This window comes from Anguilla anguilla, chromosome 6 (genome assembly GCF_013347855.1).
Source record: "Anguilla anguilla isolate fAngAng1 chromosome 6, fAngAng1.pri, whole genome shotgun sequence".
Classification (NCBI taxonomy): Eukaryota; Metazoa; Chordata; class Actinopteri; order Anguilliformes; family Anguillidae; genus Anguilla; species Anguilla anguilla.
The window spans coordinates 58,128,719-58,149,668 of NC_049206.1; the positions used below are offsets into that span (position 1 = coordinate 58,128,719).

General features: G+C 44.2%; 3 protein-coding genes and 2 non-coding genes across 8 annotated transcripts; 4 read left to right on the forward strand and 1 right to left on the reverse strand.

Annotated features, from left to right (window-relative positions):
- The first annotated feature begins 189 nt into the window (after positions 1-189).
- sh3bgrl2 (SH3 domain binding glutamate-rich protein like 2) lies at positions 190-10,298 on the forward strand. 3 transcript variants are annotated; one of them, XM_035422911.1, is made up of 4 exons: positions 190-765; positions 7,698-7,883; positions 9,368-9,448; positions 10,148-10,298. In XM_035422911.1, exons 1-4 carry the CDS (start codon positions 721-723, stop codon positions 10,157-10,159), a joined length of 324 nt encoding a protein of 107 aa, XP_035278802.1. In that variant the 5' UTR covers positions 190-720; the 3' UTR covers positions 10,160-10,298. The 3 variants fall into 3 exon arrangements, with proteins under 3 accessions (XP_035278802.1, XP_035278801.1, XP_035278800.1); XM_035422909.1 differs by having other exon boundaries at positions 480-765; positions 10,145-10,298; XM_035422910.1 differs by lacking the exon at positions 10,148-10,298 and having other exon boundaries at positions 9,368-9,463.
- A 3,805-nt stretch (positions 10,299-14,103) lies between these two features.
- Positions 14,104-15,883, reverse strand: zgc:153284 (uncharacterized protein LOC751696 homolog). 2 transcript variants are annotated; one of them, XM_035422907.1, is made up of 3 exons: positions 15,783-15,883; positions 15,477-15,644; positions 14,104-14,569 (listed from the first exon to the last, which is right to left on the reverse strand). In XM_035422907.1, exons 1-3 carry the CDS (start codon positions 15,825-15,827, stop codon positions 14,504-14,506), a joined length of 279 nt encoding a protein of 92 aa, XP_035278798.1. In that variant the 5' UTR covers positions 15,828-15,883; the 3' UTR covers positions 14,104-14,503. The 2 variants fall into 2 exon arrangements, with proteins under 2 accessions (XP_035278798.1, XP_035278797.1); XM_035422906.1 differs by having other exon boundaries at positions 15,766-15,843.
- Positions 15,884-17,275: 1,392 nt separating this feature from the next.
- On the forward strand, positions 17,276-20,251 carry rps12 (ribosomal protein S12). The gene is made up of 6 exons (XM_035422908.1): positions 17,276-17,339; positions 17,464-17,510; positions 18,017-18,133; positions 18,870-18,972; positions 19,570-19,671; positions 20,147-20,251. Exons 2-6 carry the CDS (start codon positions 17,497-17,499, stop codon positions 20,207-20,209), a joined length of 399 nt encoding a protein of 132 aa, XP_035278799.1. The 5' UTR covers positions 17,276-17,339; positions 17,464-17,496; the 3' UTR covers positions 20,210-20,251.
- LOC118230918 lies at positions 18,286-18,368 on the forward strand. Its single transcript, XR_004765964.1, has one exon. It is a non-coding gene; the product is annotated as a small nucleolar RNA SNORD100 (small nucleolar RNA).
- On the forward strand, positions 19,403-19,486 carry LOC118230917. The gene has a single exon (XR_004765963.1). It is a non-coding gene; the product is annotated as a small nucleolar RNA SNORD100 (small nucleolar RNA).
- Positions 20,252-20,950: the final 699 nt, after the last annotated feature.

Sequence of the window (20,950 nt, forward strand, 5' to 3'; positions counted from 1 at the left end):
CTTATTAGTTTGCTAATTATCATTCCCTGTTCCCTGTCAAGTACAAAGAAAGATGAACGCTCTGGGGAATAGCAATTCTGGGGGGGGGGGGGGGGGGGGGGGGGGGGTGCCTCCATTTAGGCCAAATGGAGACTGTGGTTGACAGAAAAAGCCAGAGAGGGAGGGGGGCTGGTTGACTGTTGGGTTGACAGAAACCTCACTGAGTCCGCATCAAGTCTACTTCACGTTTGCTCCAATTTAATTGTCTTTGCTACAAGTTAATTTCAGCAGGATTTTTCTTTCTTCGTGTTTCAAGACAAGGATACAAAACCGACCAGTTTACTGTGGAATTAACATGTAGGCCTAATTAACACCCCGGATTACCGCAATTTGACCCCGAATTGGCCGCTCGAAATCTGCTCAGTAGTGACATGCAGCACGTATGGCTAAATCCCACTTGCATAGCACTACATTTCCCATGATCCTTATCTTCGTTCACTGTGTCTGTGAAGGATCATCAGCGTTACTCTGTAGTGCCTACAGGGGGAGTGAAGACCATGGGAGGAGTGACAGCGTTATTATAATCATATAAATACCGAGGCAGCGCGTTCACTCAATTTTAACAAGCACTGGAGCAAGGAGGGACGCTGGGACATTTTCCATAGAATAAACAATCCCTGGTGAAGGAGTAACACTTGAAGAAACTCAGTAAAAGGACAAGCTGCCGCTTGGATTAATAGGATGGTAATTAGAGTTTACATTGCCTCTTCGTCAGGTTCTGTTGTGGTAAGTAAAATGGGAAATATGCGTTATTTTTGCCCGTTTCTTGGGGAGTTGCATCAATTCTATAGAACGATGACAACGATATTCTGCCAGTATTGATGTGAACGGAAGTAGACTACTGGATTCATATAACTTTAATGTATACTACTGTAGTATTTGGTTGCAGGCTTTTCTCGTTAACTAAATGTAGCTCCACACAGCACATCCAGTTACAATGCAATTTAACTGATTCCGCACGTCAACTTCTGAGCGAAGATTAACAGCCAAGAGATATTTGACAGGAAGCTTCACTAAACCCTGTTTTATAGCGTGAATTTTAATTTTCAGACGGCGTGTGTATTAGCATTTGCCTGTTTGTTTTCCTCCATTTAATTATTACCCAATTGGCTGTCATGTTGATTCACTCCCTGTCGAGCCTATTGTGTTTTTCCAAATATGATTATTTTGAAGCTTTATCATGTAGCCTTTTATATTTATGTCTTGCTGATATTTTATTATGAGGGAAATTAAACCGGGCAGTCGTTAGTTTATAGTATGCCTGGCATTGCCTTGAACTATTTCTCCTTGATAATGGGTATACATTTGTTTCTAATACTTACAGAGTGGTGCTTGATGTTTTCATATGCCTCGTTTTCTGGTTTTATAACCAGAAAGGGATTCATATTAAACACTTTCCAAACGAATTCATAATTTGACGAATGTAGGTTTTCCTTTTCCTTGATCCTTTTTATTTATTAATTTTGTTTTTCTTTTTTTATTTGTGACTTTGTGTGCAGCCACAAAAGCAGCTAACAAACTGGTTCTTTCTCTTTGTGTTACAAACTATGGCACCATTATCAGTAAAGTTCCAAGGTTGTTTGAAGTGCAAGTTCACAGTTCATATCTCTCTGCCATGCAATTACAGTACTTAATTTTACGTAGGCGTAGTGGCCCAAATGCTTTATATCTATTTTTTTGAGTGACATTTATTGTGTGTGTGAATTCTTCAAATCACCAAGTCATATTTCATTGCTTGCTGCACTTTATAAATCAGTTGTGAGATTATTGTGTAAAGATTAAGACATGTGACTGAAATCACTTTCAGTACAGTAAATTAAATTGCTTTTATCAACTGAAGACAGCAGAAAATAGCGTGTGTAGCTTTACTCTAATTGAATGGTAACAGGGTACTGGGGTCGAAATTTGTTTAAGGGAGACACTACCATTTTTATGGAAACCTGAAAGCTTTCCTAACTTTTTTTTGCAAGTGTGAGTAAGAAAGCATGGGGAAGTATATCATTTTCATTGCTTAGTCTGTGTGATTGCAGGGATCACAGCCCTGTTTAACTTCCCAAAATAGGAACGCCGTGAGTAATGGGAGAAATGAGTAATATGCCAGTTTACTTTATCTCAGGAATCCTGAAAAGTTTAAAAAGAGGAATGGGTTTTTCACACACACGCACACGTGCACACACTTGCGCGCAAGCACACACACAGAAACACATGCACAGGCACACACACACACACACACATGCACAGGCATACATACACACACACACACACACACACACAGAAACACATGCACAGGCACACATACACACACACACGTGCACACTCACAAACACATGCACAGGCACACACACACACACACATTCACATACACACACGCACAAGCACACACGCACAGACACACATACACACACACACACATGCGCACACACACACACACACACACACACACATATACACATACACACAAGCACACACACACACACAAATGCACACACTGAATGCACTGTGGTACAGCTGTGCTGATCTTAACTTGTGAAGTTCATTTACTTGGAATGGCACCTTTAGACAGTCCTCTGAGCTGACAGGCATCTTTCAGAGCTTAATTAATCTCCAGTGGACGGATGTGTGATGAGCCAGTCAGGTATCTGTGCTTACCTATGCTGGGGTACAGAAAAGGAACCCTTATTGACTGAAACATGAGCACAGGGAGACTAAAATAAAAATCCAGTTTTTGGCTCACAGTCTGTATGAGATTATAATTTGCAGTCTTTTTTGACAAAGACCATTTCCTTTTGGAAAAAAATATGTTCAGTACATTTGTCTATAACCAAATTAACTTGTGAAGGCACACACACACACCCAGATTCAGACACACACCACATGCATGGACGCAAACATGCACACACACACACACACACACACAAACACCACATGCACAGACACACAAACCACATACACGCACAGACACACACTTGCATGTACAGATATAAGCATTCTCTCAGGTCTGGACGTCCATGCACATTTAAATACGTGCAGATAGCCATAACCAGTATATGTGTTGCACCTATTCCATTTATTCAATTCGATATCTAGTAATGAAATTCAGGTTAAGTGAACTTGTGTAATGGCACAGGGACAAGGACGCCACCTTGGAATAAAACCCAAAACTTTGCTGTTAGAACCCCCCAGTTCCCTAAATTCTGCGTCACTGACGTCACATAGACACGCGCGTGTTTTTACCTACAAGGACTCTAATTGGTTCACTGGGTGTCAGATTTGTAGTTAGATCTTTTCTCGCACGGCGTGTGTACATTTTCTTTTGTAGTTCCACTGCAAAGCGAGTTTGTGACAGTGTCCCTGGATAATGCGCTATAGAAATAAAATTGAATTGAATTGTTTTGAGCACTACCTGTCAGTCTGAGCGGCCTGTTCTGACCTCACAGCTAAATCCTCCAACGGCTCTTTACGAGTGTATTGTGCAACAGCATAAAAAAGATGAGTCTAAATACCGTTCGCACCGACTGCATCGTCAGACGGTCTTCTGATCGTGATTTCCGAAGAGTTTCCCGTTAACGGCCTCAATTGGACGATTCTCATGTTTTACGAGGGAACCGCGGCTCACTACGGTTGCAAATAATGGAAGATTACTCATTTAATATGCGGGTGGCCTCTTCAAACGATCAAAGTAAGGGCTTCGTCTCATCAACAATTCATATAATGGGCACCCTACTAAATATTCATGTAAACTGTCTGACCTATATTTGGTCTTGAAGATTTACATTGTGACCAAGTCGCTGTTATGGACAGCACTGAACAGATGATTATTGGATACATCTCGATCCTCTTTATTTTATGCAATTTATTTCAGTCTCAGCAATAAAACTATGTGATGATACAAATTGATTTGTGAAAAGCATAGGGAGAACCTTCCAGAAATTCGCCTTATTTAACACCCACCTCATTTCACTGACATTTAAATTGCGGGACACTTTAAAAGTTAGCTCAGTGTTGTTGCTAACAAAGTGTATTCTGTAAACTGTCTGGCATCCCATTGGCAGGCCACCAATGAAGAGTTTTGTGCCACCCTTACAAATGGTAAAGTAAACTCACTCGGTAAAAATACAGTTCTGAGGCGGTGCGTGATGGGTGGCAGTGAACAATGAGGTCAGCGAATGAGAGACAAACACAATTAGACGCACAAGGCATCGCGGAACAAAAGCATGGCCGCCCCATTCATTTCCACATACTGCCTCACTTTTTCATGACCATAAAGAGATATTGTTCCAGCGACATGTCAGTTGTGCTTTAGAACATTAATAATTTGTGTGTCCATCATTCTGTGAGGGAGTAACTGATGGGGTGTACTCTTTATTATTTTTTTTCTGCTTCTGGTTATCTGTGTTGAAGCAGTGAACAATCTAGGCATTGTAGTTCAGTTCTAAACAAAGCTCTTGCTGATCACGTTAGTTCATCGATGTGTCTGTCTCTCTTAATGTATGCCAGGCTGTCCTGATGATTCTGGCGTCACACAGCAATGGCTGACCAGTACACACACGCAAACACACTCACTCACACACAAACACACTCACGCACACACATTCGTGCACACACACACACACACACGCACGCACACACATTCGTGCACACACACACGCACACACGCACGTACACACACACACGCACGCACGTACCCACACACACGCTATGGGCACTGGCTCAGTTAATAGAGCCACTGCGGCTTCCAGACATTTAGGAAGATGCTGCGGGGAGTCGGGTGCGAGAACTTCTCCGGAATCACTGAGCAAAAAGAACATGAGCAGTGCTGTTCTCAGGCTGCTTTAGAAACCTGGGAACAAGCAAACATTGGTAAACACTGGGCGGAGTAAAGGGCTCTTAGTGCTCCAGGTGTGGGTCTGCTCACCGGTCCCTCTTTCCCAAAGAAACGGCACCATCCATCTCATAAATGTTTGAAGATGTCACTGTGCTTTAATTTATTTATTAGCATAATTTTTTTTTTTAAATAAAGAAAAAGACATGGGGGAAGAGAGACGCATCTGGCGCAGAGAGAGGCAGAAAACCCTCAGGGGCTTATTCAGGGCCTCTCGAGAAAAAAAAAAAGAAAAAAAAACATTGTTCACAATATTACATGAAGACAATAAAACGTGATGAATTTTCTGCTTTTCTGCAGTACAGGATGCCAGAGCCCTGACTCATCATAATAATCAGCCCAGGTTCATGCTAATGAAAGCGAAGGGGCCATGAGATGCGATGTCTTGCCTGATGCGCATCGCTGACACGACAGTACACAGGAAGTGACTGCCATCAGCGCTTATGACATCAAAAAAATAAAAATAAATCCAGGGGCGGTGTGTTTTTATATCACCAGGGGGTTGTGGGAGTGTTTTTTTTATTTTTTTTTACAGGGACATGATGTACAAACAAAACACAGCGCATGCCATTCCTTATTTATTTCCTTGTTTTGCTTTTGTGCTTCTCCCCCTTTTCGGCCCCGGCATATCTCAGTTCTCCGCTATCGATTCGGGAGAAGCGTGCACTCTCCTCTGAAACACGATACGGGCGAGCATCGCTGTTTCGCGTCTCACCGTAGTTTGGATGTCAGACTCGCACAAACCCGAGATGGAGGGAGACCGCTCGTGTATGGGTTAGTGCACAGACCTGTGGGTGCTCTGATCGAGCGACCAGCAGGGGTCAGCGCCAAGCATTGAGGTCGTAAGATGGCTCATTGGTGTTTTTGGGCCCTCAGCATTGACTTCCTGTGAGGCACTTCCTGCTTGTGAGGCACGTCCCGCCCTCCAAGAGCCTGGGATGAAATATATATGGGGGGGGCCCCTCCCCCCCCAAATATATTTTGTAACAAATTAAAAATAGTTACACCCCATATACTGGGCCCAGACGCATGCCCTCCAAATGCAAAAAAAATGACCCCTCTGATGCAGTGATCTCCTTTTTTATGGCTTGGCCCGTCACTTTAACAGAGCGTAACGGCTGAGAGTGATCAATGCAGCCGTGCTCGTCCGAGAACGTGGCTGCACTTAAACTCTCTCGGGCAGATGGTCGTATCCAGTTCAGATGATGTTTAATAGCAGTTGGGGGGGGGGGGGGGGGGGGGGGGGGGGAGGGTTGGGGAAGGGTGGGGGGAGGTGATGGTGTTGCTTTACCACTTAATGAGCTGGACGGGCCTGCAGTCGATAGTGTGTGAGTGGATAATGTGCTCGACCCACCCCAGCGCCAATATGTGGTCCTCAGACTGTCTGTTCAGCTTAAACCGCTGAGCCCCCTGTTACCCCGAGAGGAGTAATTAGAGTCCTCTTCCTCTTCCTCTTCCTCCTCCTCCTCTACCACAGCCTCCTTCTCCTGGGAGCTTCATATTCTCTGAATGTTGCCGTTGCATTCTGTTTGGGCTTGTTCTAAACATAAGATTGACTTTTTTTTTTGTTTTTGTTTTTTCAGTGTGAGAGGGGTCACCACAGTCAGTGCGCATGTGATGCCAGATCAGGGTCATGTGATGCCAGATCAGGGTCATGTGATGTCAGACCAGGGTCATGTGATGTCAGATCAGGGTCAGATTAGATGTCAGGTCTTGTTAGCGCTCCAATCTCAGACCCCCTGCCAGCGTGATCCAAAAGCTTCCAGCCCCCCCTCCTAATCCTTCTTCTAAGCTGAAGCTTCTCGCCTAATAAAATGGTCACTGTGGCCATTATTCATTTGAAAGTTCAAAATATATCTACATCGACTTCGGGAAACTAAGATGGCCGACCACCCTGCTTTTGCCTGGGCACTCTATTAAGGCTACAATGCCGGACAGATGGGTCCTCTGCTGGAATTGTGGGACGGTCTGTGCTGGAGGCTGGAGCGCTCAGTGGAATCGCGGGAGTAATCCCAGGGTTTTCCCGACTCATCCCTCATCCGTGCGCTCGTGTGTGTCTTCTCATCATCCACTCCCGATTCTTCCCCGGACCCGTCAGTCAGTCTAAATCTGAGATCAATCTCTCCTCCCTGTCAGCATCAATCAATGCAGCGGAGCTCTGGCTGTTCAGAGCTGTAGGCCTTTCCAGCTGCACAGCCAGACCCAATCGCCTGTGTTCTAGTGAAACGTGTCCTGCTATTCTGTCCGACTCCGGAATCAGAAAAAAAAAGCAGTGAACTCGCTGGTACGTCATTTAGAACACGGTGTTCAGGGGTACTGAACAAACTGGCTATTTCAACAACAGGCTTTTCTTTTTAAAATATATTTAAGAAATACACAGTACGTATTTCAAACCAGAGAGGACAAGAGGTGTTTAAGGGTTTCATTTATACCACAACGTTTTGGCTCCCCTTCATTTCTGTGGCCAGTGGAACCATAGAAATGGAAAAAGTGATTTTTTTTTTGTAACTGAAGGTTAAGAGCAAGGTGCATTGTGGTTAGTTGAATAAACGAATAGCTTCATTTAGATAGGGAACTTTTCATGCTTGACTTGCAGCCCAAAGTGCTTCACATATGTGCATTATGTGTATGTGGAAAATAATGGTTAAATGAACACATCCCACACCTGAGCCTCTCCTGTCAGACATTATAAAACCACAAACATTTAATGTTTGCTCTTAAAAAAAAAATTGCGTATTTCTCATAATGAACCGAAATCTCTTCTCCACCAATCCAGATCAAGAAGAGGCAGCAGGCGATTGTGGGATTTCTGGAGGCCAACCGGATCACGTTCGAGGAGGTGGACATCACCATGCTGGAGGACCAGAGGCTCTGGATGTACCGGAACATTCCGGAGGACAAGCACCCGGATAAGGGGAACCCCCTCCCCCCTCAGATATTTAACGGAGAGCAGTACTGTGGGGTAAGATTACAGACACCCGGCAGGAACAGCAGGGCTGGCGCTAGGCATCGGTGACAAGGGCGCTAAATCTTGTTACTAAAGGGCGGAAAATTTTGTTACCGAAGAGGTTAAAGGAATTATTTATCTGATCAAATTAAAGACCGAGGTGTATCAATAGGCTCCTAATTGGTGAAAGTGTGGGGCAAAAAGTTCCCCCCCCCGTGTGCGTAAACCTCAAAATCTCTGGCAACCGAAGCAGTGGCCTTTATTCATCCTGATCTCCCACATTCCAGCAGTGCACGGATGTTTCTAGAAGCGGCTTACCGCGCACTGCCTCGAGCAGCGTGCGATCGTGGCCGTTGGACGCGCTCCACGTTCGAGCGCGAGGGCCAATCGCGCTTCAGAGACACGCGTAATCACACGACGCGGCGTTTGAGAACCTCCAGGCCTCAGGCCACCCGTAGTACAACATCAAGCCGCGGTCATCACAGCTGTTACCCGTGCTGCACAGGCCCTGCATATCCCTCTGTATCTGACCATCCGCCTAACTCTGAAGATCAGAATCTATGAACCACTTCCGAAGATTAAAAAAACAAAACGAAACAAAGTTGAGTGTTCTACAGCCGATTGGCTGTAGGATGTAGTGCTATGATGACATGCTATGACAAGCCAGCTATTCACCTACAGTTTTAGGACCATTTTTACAGTAAGCCCCCTTTTGTAGCAGTACTGAAAAATCTGGATTGTTTCATGTGATGCTGGATGTTAAGCTGCCAATAAGGCCAAGCTGCTGGTCTCAGTCCTTACATTTATATTTAGGCATTTAGTAAACTCTCTTATCCCAAGTGACTTACCATGCTTACATTAATTTGCATGCAGTCCATTTTGTAAAGATGAATATGTGCGGAAGCGATTCAGGTTAGTTGCCTTTGCTCAAGGCTTCAATGGCAGTGCCCCGTGTGGGAATCGAACGGGCAACCTCTGATTTTTACAAGACCAAGCTGACTGACTGTTATGCCGTGCGACTGCGGTCTTGTTCGTGAGGCGTGTCTGAGAAGTGAACGAGGTCACTGGACTGCGCCCCTAATCCCCTCAGTGTTGTGGCGGATTACCCAAGAGACTGTGCATGACTGGGGGGGTGGGGGGGTGATGGGGTGGTGGTGGGGGTGGAGGCTGCTGTAGGTGGAGCTTCAAGGACCTCTTCCCACAGTCAGCTGTGCTGTGATTGGATGGCCATGGTCAGGGGGGTGGAGCCTGCAGAAGTCAAGCATGAACCACAGTGGATGAAAATACAGCCGTAGGTTTCAGACTCTTTAGATCCCTGGCTTTTCATCAGAATAATGCAAACACCCGCCCACAGGGTTCTTGTTTACGGTCCTCTGTCTATGACTGAGGTACTATAAGACCATTGTGTTTAGACAAGTACAAGAGCTGTCCCTGAATCCTTTTTTTCCCACCCACCTCTCTGTGAAAGGACCCTTGACATTGCGCCAATTTTGTTTCAGGACTATGAGGACTTCTTCCAGTCCAAGGAGAACAACACTGTGTTTGCGTTCCTCGGACTCCAGTCCCAGCCTGCCGTTAAGGTACACAGTTCTTAATCAAAGCCATGAGTGGCCATTGAAAATTCATATTGAAAACAAAAAAAAAAAAGAAAGAAATGTTGCTCCGCAGAAAAACTGTACAGTTAACTCTAACAGGGACCATGTGTACTCTTGTCAGAGTTGATTTTTGACCCCGTGAAGAGTAGGTTTTTTGGAATGTTTTTTTTTCCAAAATTCTATGTCAGTGTTCTAGAACTCCATTGCTTTCATATTACCAATAGTGACTGTGACATCAGCATTAGAATGTTCAGTTAAGGACATTCTAGTTGCATATTTCTGATCTCACACCCTAAAAGGGTTAAACAGGAATCTTCTGCTGTGTGTCTCCCTGATACTCCTCCCCCTTGTCTGTAAATATCGCGCAGTGGAAAATTATTGTGTGGATGGATGTTTCCTCTTTAATAGATGTGGAAAATATGTTGTGAAGCGAATGTTTTTAAGCAAAGCATGGAGAAATAATTTACTACTAAAAATGTGGTCTTCAAAGGCTCATCATTCAACCCTGTGACACTTAGTCCAAGATCCCATTTTAGTGGCTGGTCCCCTCATATCAGTGCTCTTTCTGATGAATTAAATGTAACATTACAAATGTTACTTACTTATACATGTTGCCTTTCCTTAGTGATACCATAAGTCCGTGCTTCCAATTAAATGTCTTACCTCTTCTCCCTCCCTCAGCAGGCGGAATCATAAGCTTGGAAGCTCCGAGCCCCCAAGCACTCTCCGAAGCCTATCGACATTCCTCCATTACATCACTTCCACTTCCTGTTATACCGTGGAGCCACTGCAGCTTTGCCCAATACCGCCACGCCCCCACCCCCCCACCCCCCCACCCCCCCTCCCACCACCGGAGAACAGAGGTTTACCAGGAGCATGCGGACTCGTTCGTAGACGACCTTTGACCCCGGCGTAGGTAGCTGGGACGTTCGCCCGCCCGCGCTGAGGCTCTTGCCGAATCACGGCAGTCGCGAGGCCTGTGTTGGCGGGAGGTTCACGGTCACCGGGAATGGCGGCAGTTGATGTGAGTCATACGGGGGAGGAGCCACTAATCTGCAGGAGAATAGAGACCTCACAGAAAGAAAAAAAAAAACCTCCGTGGACTCGTTCACTCTCTCCACTTTATCTGCTACGTTTCTCTCCACAGGTTTAAAAAAAACAAAAAACATACAAAAATTTTTTTTTAAAACGCACATTAAATTACAATTTCTCACGGAATGGCACAGAACACCTGTTTTAATATTAAATAGGAAATAGGTTATATATATATATATAAGCTTTGGCTTGTGCTGTTTTGTCTTTGATGCTGTTAAATTGCCAGCTTCAGGCCAAAGTACCCATCTGAGCTGTGGATTGGAGGGGGCTGTAAAAACACACTCCAGTATTGTCTTGCCCTTGCAGTGGGGTGCCATTCTGACAGAGCCCGTAGACCCTTCTCTTCGAATTTGACCGAAAAAAGGGAGAATCCCTGCTGTCCCCCGCGACCGTGTTTAGACCAGGTTTTAGCCTCTGCTAGAGGCAGCTGAAACTCCTGCTGCCACCGGCGTGAGGTGCTCTGCTATTGCGGCCATCTTTGTTCTCCTATACGAGCTGTGTGAAAAGTCAAATCCAGCAGGGTCAGAGAAGGAATGGGTTTAATCCTGAGCTGCCCTGACCCTGTTCCTGGAGATCTAGCGTCCTGTAGGTCTCCACTGTGACCCTAACGAAGCACGCCTTATTCAACAGTTAGAGATCCCGTTGAGTTGCTAAATGGTACAATCAGGTGTGCCAAAATTAGGGTTAAAACGAAAAGCTACAGGATGGTAGGCCTCCAGGAACATGGCGGGGCAGCCCTGGTTTAATCACTGATAGGTTCAGATTCATTGAAGAGGGAGAGTTCTGTAGGGAGCAAATTAACATGTTGCACTTGTGAGTTAGTCTGTGATTTCACAGCAGAAATAGCACAGAAACTGTCAGTTGATGTTTAACTCGTTGAACTATGCATGGTTGGTTTCAAATTTGTTTAAAGAAACTAGTTTAGGCTTGGATTAAATCCACTTTCGTCCTCAAATCTCACATTTAAATGGAAGTGTTAGTATTGTCTTGCACAAGGGAAGGCTGACAATAATCACCAAAATAAACCAAGAAAAAAAGAAAAGAGAAAGATAATAGAAAAGGTTAAAAGGTGGAATAAGGAGCAGTTTATTTGTAAATCAGAGGAGAGGTGTTAATTGAACACAAGCCAGGCCAAATGAAATGAGCTCGCCAAGCCATGGCATTACTATGTATTTTTATTCAGCGCGCACAACGTAGTGTTGACTGAGTGTTTACAACTTGTTTAATAACTTTCAGTGGAGAGCTTATGGATGCACAAAGCCTTTTTTTAAAAAGAAAATCTCAATCAATTGTTGACTGACATGAGGAGGGTCACCATGGATACCGTGACAACCTCAGATTAGCACAACTGACAGATTTTTATTTGTGTTCCCTTTTCATTGTTTATCCCTCTTATTAAACTGTTATGGATGGATGGATGATGTATTAGTGTCGGCATACGGACGTACACGAGCCATTTCCTGTTTAACATTCTCACAAGAAGAGGTCAGGTCCAGTGATCACTGAAAAGTTATTATTATTATTATTATAATTATTATTATTATGTCATTTAAAAAAATATTTGGCCTAAATGTAGCGAAGTTTCACAAAGGTTGACTGTTTCTGTATTAGTCGAAATCTGACGTACACATCTTGGAAAATGGGTAATGATTCAGGGTACTTCCTCCTTGCAGCGCACAGCACATTTTGCATATGGATGCATGTAACTGAGCTTCCCTTAAGTTACCCTTGACCACTACCCTTACATAGTGTGCATTACCATGACACATGTAGAGCTGTGCAAACATATCTGACTCTGTCTGAAACTTGTATATCGATTTTCACCACTATGTGTACATATATGGCATATGTAGGTGTAGATTACTGTACAGGCATAGATTACTGTCGGCCTGTTTTGTTTTGTGTACAGTATGGATCAAAAGGACCAAATAACATTTTCACATTACAGTTTTCCCCCGAATTGAGAACCATGGCATTGTAGTTAAAATATGAGTTGAAGGTAGTTTAGAACTTTTTCCATCTCACTCGAATAATACGTTTTCCTTTAACCCTCGAATAGTACGTTTCAGCGGAAGTTCATTTTGGGTTTCAAGGCTTGTACAACGCGAGACGGTCGTAGGCAGCTTGCAGGGAAATGGCAGCACTTGCTGCAATGAATTTCTAAAAGAGAAGGACGAATCCTGTTCGCGTTTAGGGCCAACAAGAGAGCTTCATTCACGATCCACATTTAAATATCAGTGCACGCGGAAGATCCTCGCGCGCTTCAGCAGCGGTTAAGGCCAGCCCTGGACGTAGGCCTAAACTACAATCGTGTTTTACTGACGGCTCCTGCAAGCCTACAGTACAGAATATGGCTTGACACGGGCTTTTGATCGTTGTCGGGATATTAAATGGAGACCATCTTGCTCGCGTTGTTGTGTCTAGCCTGCCGTCGGCCTTCGCGAAGGTTTTAAGACTGCAGGATTTACGAGGATCACTGCGGCGGCGAAAGAGGCAGTCCACTCCAGAAACGATTAATGAACCGTGCCATTATAAACGCCACAATTATTGGATATCATAACAAGTCATTCGAACAGCAGGTCATTAATACTCGCGGGCATTTGGAAAAACACACTTAACAGGTGACTGTTCAGTGAAAACCACAGCCTCCTACCCCACCCCGCCCCATCCCACCTGTCTCCTGTGCACAAGACCAAAGACCATAATTAAGTCTTGCAGTGTACTCTCTACTATTTCCATTCTGTGTATTGTACTAACGTGTAATCTTCACATTTAGATGTAGCAAGGTCAATAACACTGCTAGTAATAATAATAACAATCAAGTATCTAAAAGTCTTTATTGATAAACTGTTTACTGGAAAGAGAGAAATAAAAAGGATTCAGTTCTTTGGTGTCGATATGATGATGTCTTATTTAGCCTACTTGTACTAAAAATGGACACGAGATGAATACAGGTATTTGTGTGTGTACAAAATAAATAATGAGCAGACACAGATTTTATGGAGTAACATGGTGTGCCTTAATCATCGCTTTGTTGTCGACTGTTGCTGATGCAATCTTTAATCAGCGGTTCAGTGTTGTGACCACGGTATTGCACGAGTGATTTAATTACCTGTTTAAGGGGACCAGAAAATGTAGCAATCGTTGTGTGTGAAAGTATGTGTTAGATATAATTGTACGTTCAATCACTGTGAAGCCCACAGTAGCATACAAAGTTGAAGTACGCCTACCATGCTGTGTTGAGGTGTTAGTGTTCACTTGTCCAGGAATGCCTTTGTATGAAACGTAAATAAAGCTGAGAAATAAATGACCCGAGAACTGCCCTGCATGAAATATTCCGGTCTCCTTATTGTTTTAGCCTTCCAGGAGGTATGCTTTTAAAAGTAAAATGTGCTGTTTTTCCGCTTCTTAAGCTATATAGTTCCGGCAGTTTTTGAACGAAAACATACCATAAAGACAACGGTATTTCTCATATGCTTGACAAAAAATAAAAAAATAACTCAACCCTGCCACCCTGTGTTTCACAAGCAGCATTGCAATGTTTGTTTTTTGCTTCGTAAAATCACATTTATTTTTCAACAGTTCCAGTATGAGCGCACATTAACGAGTCTGGCAGTTACATTTTACTCATAATACTCAAGTCAAAGCAGAGGATTTTGTAGGTTTGAGTGAAATTTAAATAAGCCAGGTAAATATATTCCAACAATTTTTTTTATGGTTGTAAGCTCTGCTTTTGCATAACTACAGAATTAATTTGCCTTACTCTCTTTCTCTCTCTCAATATATATTATATATACAAATTTTAGTATATAATCTATAAAAAGATATGTATTAAAAAAAGAGATTTTGGTGAACAGCTTTTATTATTCCATTGCACATTGAGACACTGTCCAGCAAATTTCAGCGCTGCAGACAGACAGACAGACAGGTCTGATATTCAGACAGCTACTTGAGCTTAAGGAATTCTTTGACGTTTTCAGCCTCCACAGCTTCGAAGAACATGGAGTAATCCTGCAATGAGAGGAAACCACAGATCTGTGTGAGTTGCATAACCTTTACTCTTAGCCTGGCCTACTCTGCATATTTAAGTATGTGTGTGTGTGTGTGTGTGTGTGTGTGTGTGTGTGCAGGCGTGTGCGTATACATGCACGTTTAGTCAAATAAAATGTATAAACAAATGCAATGAATAGGCTCAAGACAAAATGTGAACTACAGGGTCTTTTATGTTTTTTTGGGGGGTTTTTTTAGCAAAGTGTTGTTTTTCAATCTTGCCAAAAACATGTTGTGTCAGCAACAAAAAAGTAGCACTTCTTAAACTGAGTTGCAAAACTGAGTTCATCGCTGAGTGCTTTTGTGGTTAAACTGAGGCTTGAAGCAGGCTTTATGTTTTAAAGGCAGCGGCCAAATGCAGTCCAAACACCAGGCCAGTGTAACACCACTCAGGAACAGGACTGAAAACCTCCCACACTTTCATTCAAAAGAAACAGCAGACCAGACCCCAGTAATTAAGCAAGGATCACTCCAAGCACTTGAAGCAGAACTCTTTGGCCTGACGTTATTAATGTTTGCACAGTGCAGCTGGGCGTGTCCTGGAAGGCCTGTTTCCCCCCGGTGAAAAAAATTCCAGCACCAACTAAACAAGAACAACTTGTCTGCACTGCTTCGTTTTAAAAAAAAAAGGAAAAAATTAATTAATACATAAAGTATATGAATATACAAACCATTTGTTTACTCTAAGGGAGGATATGCTACTGGTCACATTTAAATTGCTATTTTAAAAGAAGACTTGCTGTAGAACTCTATAAAAGATTTTACAGCTTTCAGGTGAGCCGGCACAGGCCTGACGCCCTGGTGCACAGAAGATTATTTCTCTCGTGCGTGGCTGTCCGGGCTCTGAGGGTGGAGAAGATGGACTCACCCCACAGTAGGTGTCATCGTTGAAGATCTGGGGAGGCAAGGCTTTGGGATTCCCCATCTTGTCCCTCATCTCCTTCCTCAGATCAGCGCTCTGGCTGATGTCCACCGTTTTGTATGGAATGTTCTTCGAGTCCAGGTGCTGGAAGATGCTGGTCTGATTCTTTTTTGTCTGAGTTCAAACAAGAAAGTGGACCAGTTAGAACCACTACAACAGAACAAGAATTTGAGAGGTTGAGGTACCATGTTATCCAAAAGGCTCCAAACGCATTAGAAAAGACAATTGCACCTACTGTGTAGGTGCGTATACCTGATTGCATCCACTGACACTGGTGAAATAAATGACGACAGGCATCTTTGCAGTTAGAAGGTCTTGCAAGAGTAAAATCGGAGGAGCAGAAGAACAGGTTAAGACAGAGGCTCACCTGGTTGGCCACGCCTCTGTGAGGGCTGGCCACGCCCCCCCTCCCACCTGACCATTCCATTTTTCAGCCCATTAGAACACCGGTGAGCCAGTGTTCCGTTGCATTTCACCACCCACTGCTGCTCCCCGTTGGGAAACATGTCCCAGCGTGAGCACAGAGAAGGTATGAGCCAAATTAGGGTGGGCGGGCAGGTAAGCCCACGTTACCGTTGCATGCTCACTCAAACACAGGAGAACTCCTCAGTGCTAAAGCAGCTCTCTGAAAGAGCTTGTCTCAGTCTAGTAGTGACCACCGGTGCACTGTGTGCATTAAAAGTTCACAGTCATAGCTGATTTAACACAGGACAATTTGGAGTGCATTTACAAAAACTTTCCTTTTTTCTATGTCAGAACACTGGTTTCAGCACACAACATTTATTATTTGCGTTGGTGCACGAGTCACGAGTGAGTAAGGGGTATGTATATTCTAGACAGGAAAACTGATTTAGAATGAAAAAGTGAGAAGAAAAAAAAACTGGTATTTTTACATCAGTCAACAAACCATGAATGAAAACCCTGCCAATATTTCAGTTGGATCTCCATGGTGCATTTTACATATTCAGGTCTTATGGACTGTTATGACAGAGACAGACAGCACTATACTTTTTTTCTTAAAGTTAAACTTATAGTCCAAAGAAACATGTAAATCTCAAGACAAGAACTAGGAGGAAAAGACAAGTAATTTACAACATCACAGCATGAAACCATTAGAATAAATAAAGGAGAGGCCAGACGAGCATACTTAGTTGCACTGGGTGGAGCCCACACACACGGTTGATATGGTTCTTCCGGTCACACCAGGATACGTTTTCTCCATGTACACAGAATGACTGATAAGATCATGCAGACAAATCTGAGAATACCGGTTCCTTCAAAAACCAATCACAAAGGTCCCAACATCAGATTTATATGAAGGAATGCTTCGAGGTCACATGGGTCTCATATGAATTCCTCTGCAATAAATCAAAGTTTGAGAACCGTGTACTCTTGAGAAAGGGTTAGGTCAGTACTTTGGGCTTTTGTTCTTTGCTTTAAAAAAAAGAAAAAGGTTTGTTTCGAGTGTCCACTATTTCTGAAGAACAAGCAAGCTACCGTATGCACCCCCTAGTGTTGAGTATGGGCGAATGGGCGATAACGTGTAGTCTTGCGAACTGTTGCTAACGCCAAATATGTTTTTTTGTCATCGTTTTCAGTTTTAGTAGTAATAAATGTGCGTAAGCGTATGTTAAATCAAGAATGTGAAAAATACATTAAGAAAAATTAAATCAAGCGAATCACTTTACAAAATATTGTACAGGCAATGATTTGGACATTTGTTCAACTTCCACCGGGGGCCTTTTTGCCATAAAGCTATGACGTCGACGTTATGACGTTCTCTTTCCCCGCTGTCACAAGGAGGTTTGGGTACGTTCCACTTGTCTCCCTTAGAATCCGAACAAAATCAGCATCATCCTCGTTTCTAACATCGCAAAAGTGAACAGTCCAACATGTATTGTGGTCAAACCCTGTGCATATTTTCGTATTTCAGAATTTTACGTCCGCCATCCATCGATAATCTACAATGGCCGAGGAAGGGTAAGTCTGACGTGAAGATTTCATTGCATGGTTGCTAACGTTAGCTGTTCAATTGTACAGTGCAGCATTAATAGTGTAAGTTAGAAACCCCTTTGTATTGCTTAGTCTTCAAAATAGGAGTGCGTGTTTTTGTTACAGCGCCTTGGTAACTTTAACATTATGTTTAAACTAGCTAAATGTGTCTAGCTAGCTAGTTTCTTGCGCTATCTTGCAAGTAAGTGGACTGATGTTATGCAGTCGGCTAACTTTCTGTCTGTATCGAAATTGTGTGGTGTATCGAAGGGAAACCCATAACTATCGCTTGCGGTATAATTTTAGAGGCTGCGGCATTGCAATGATGATTTCATTCTTTAGTCGGATACCCCTTCACTCTTAATTATGAGTGAGATCCCTTTTCTGACTTGCCGGCGGCCGCGCACGTGCTGAATGCGGGTCTGAGCGGCACTCGCTTGACTCGTGCACCTAACCTAAATTTTAATTTTTGTCTCCTCTGTCCTGTTTTAAAGCATCGCTGCCGGAGGTGTGATGGATGTTAACACCGCTCTCCCGGAAGTGCTGAAAACCGCACTCATCCACGATGGTTTGGCCCGCGGTATCCGCGAAGCAGCGAAGGCTCTGGACAAGTATGGAACTTACGGCAAATATACTGGATCTGACTAGCCGGGCTTTTCGAGCTCTTACCCCCGGGTGTAAAATAATTTTTGTTGTAACGGTTCTGCTGAAGACTGGGCGACGAATTTTGGCTGTTACCAGCAAGTGTGTACCTACCTATTCCTGAATCCGTGATGATATTCTGGCTCCCTCTTCTGAACCAAGTGAGGAGAACTGCCATTGTTACCCAAATATTTCTGAGGTCCAGGAGTGTTGGTACCGATGAACATGATTCCAGAACGCACTGCTCCCTTTTGAACATGCGGTGTTAAACTGGAATCACAAGTTCAACCTGATTTTTATTCTGGTTTTGGTAATTTGATAGGTCTTACCATTTCCTGCTATTGGCCCTCTCTTTATTTGGTCTGAGCCCTCATTGTGGTGGTCTAACTGCATGTAGGGCAGCAGTGTAGTATAATTGGCAAGGAACTGGTATTGAAACCTAAAGGTTTGATTCCTGGGTAGGACACTGCCATTGTACCCTTGAGCAACCTGCGTTGCTTCAGAATATATCCAGCTGTATAAATAGATGCCATGTAAATGCTATGCAAAAGTTGTGGAAGTTGCTCTGGATGAGAGCGTCTGTTAAAATGCCTGTAATGTAATCTGCATTTTGGAACTCTCAACCTATTTTGTACTTGAATGGCTGAGACTCCGTGTGTGACATTGATCCTATTGGCTGACCGTGTCGACCGCTTTGCTCGCCAGACGCCAGGCCCACCTCTGTGTTCTCGCCGCCAACTGTGACGAGCCCGCCTACGTCAGGCTTGTGGAGGCTCTCTGCGCCGAGCATCAAATCAACCTCATCAAGGTGTGCTATCGCCTTTTTTGGGGGGGGGGGAGAGAGAATGTGCTTCGCTGATATCGTAAGGTTGACTCAGCCCAATATCTGGGCGATATTTTCTATCTGAGTATCACTACAGTTTATGTAGTGTAAAGACTGCCGTCTAGTGCAGTGGTGAGACAACCCTGTTTCTGAAGATCTATGGTCCTGTAGTTTTCATTTCCTAATTTGGCACATCTGACTTCGTTATCAGCTCAACGAGGCCTCTAGATGTTTAATGAGGTGTGCTTTGCTAGAGTTGGAGTGAACCTACAGGAGGACGGTTGATCTCCAGGAACAGGGTTCCTGTTCTAGTAGGGTGATCTGTCGATTGTATTTCAGTCTCGCTCCAAGACTTTGGGTGCAGTTTTTTTGAACAGTAGGTGCTGTTTGCTGCTATGGAGATATTTGCCAGTGCTGTATCAGTGATGATAGCTTGGCTCCCTCTACTGAACTCCAGTGAGGAGAACCGCCATCGTTACCCAACTGTGACTGAGATGCAGCAGCTGGTGCTAACCTCTCCCTAACCTTCGACCCAAGAGTGCAATGCTGACAGACTCCTCCCACTTTACCCCCCCTCTGTAGGTTGACGACAACAAGAAGCTCGGCGAGTGGGTGGGCCTCTGCAAGATTGACCGCGAGGGGAAGCCGCGCAAGGTCGTGGGGTGCAGTTGCGTCGTCATCAAGGTGAGGCGTGGCTCCTGGGTCGTTTTTGGGACCCGGGGGGGCGGTGTGGGGGGCTGGTCGGGGTGGAGGGTGGTCGGGGGGCCGTGCCAGGCGAATGCAGGTGCTGTGCTGTGTGTGCCATGCAGCTGTTTTATATTTCCTGGCTATAGCGAGCGCCAGGGCACGAGCCTCGGGAGCACGTCATGGTCTCTGAGGTCCCTAAGAATGGCGACAACGCACCACGGGGGTGTGGAGCCCTGATGTGTTCTGGGAAAAGTCCGGTTCATTCAGAAAAGTTCATTTTGCCCAATGGGTCTGATGTCCTTTGCTTAGTGAACTGAAGTGGAAGCACACGTTTCAAGATTGGCTAGTTAGTGCTCTCATTCAATCAAAATGACCCATAGAATGTTTACTTATTTGTGGAAAAAGCTGAACCTCTGGATGTTGGGTCGTATTGGGTGAGGATCTGAAGGATTTTTTTTGTATGTTTCTACAGGACTATGGCAAGGAGTCCCAGGCGAAGGATGTCATTGAAGAGTACTTCAAGGCTAAGAAATGAGGTGTGAATAACAGCCGCTGAAAATAAAGCTAAAAAATTGGACATGGTTGTTGGGTTTTTTTGTTTGTTTGTATCTTTGTGGTTGTTGGTAAGAGGGACAAGCTTCATACTTGATTGGTTGGCCTACTTTCCTTCATTGTGCTGCAGTTACTATGGTGATAAGTGTTCCTGACCCTGGTGTCTGATTATGCAAATTTGAACTGTCCTGTGAGCTGACGTTCCTGCTTACCATGGTTCTCTTGGTAGTCCCAAGTTCTAACGGGTTCTTTAATTGGGGTTCTCTGCGGTAGAGACTTTCAATACCTGCCATTGACGATATAGATGCTTTCCCTTGTACAATACACATGGATTTTCACTGAATCCAACTGTGCGCTGTGCTGATCTTCATGGATTGGCTGTGCACCCAGGAAACATTTGTAACTAGACTGGTCGTAACTGCCAGGAAACATTTGTAACTAGACTGGTCGTAACTGCCAGAACTGAGTGGGGTATTATACTGCTGGTGTAGAAGAACATGCCCAGCAGTTCATGGGTGGGGACCAGTGATAGGATAAGGTTACTGTGTTTAAACCTCAGACCAGTACCTTTCAAAGTGGGGTTTAGCTGGAGAGATGTGCCACTGTCCATCCCCAGGGGGTTCAAAGGGAAATGACTCCTCACTGGATGGTTTGGCTGAGTAGGTGGATTTGCCTGGGTTCTGATGGAAATGTAACCTTGCTCAAGGGTAAAATGGTCCGCTCG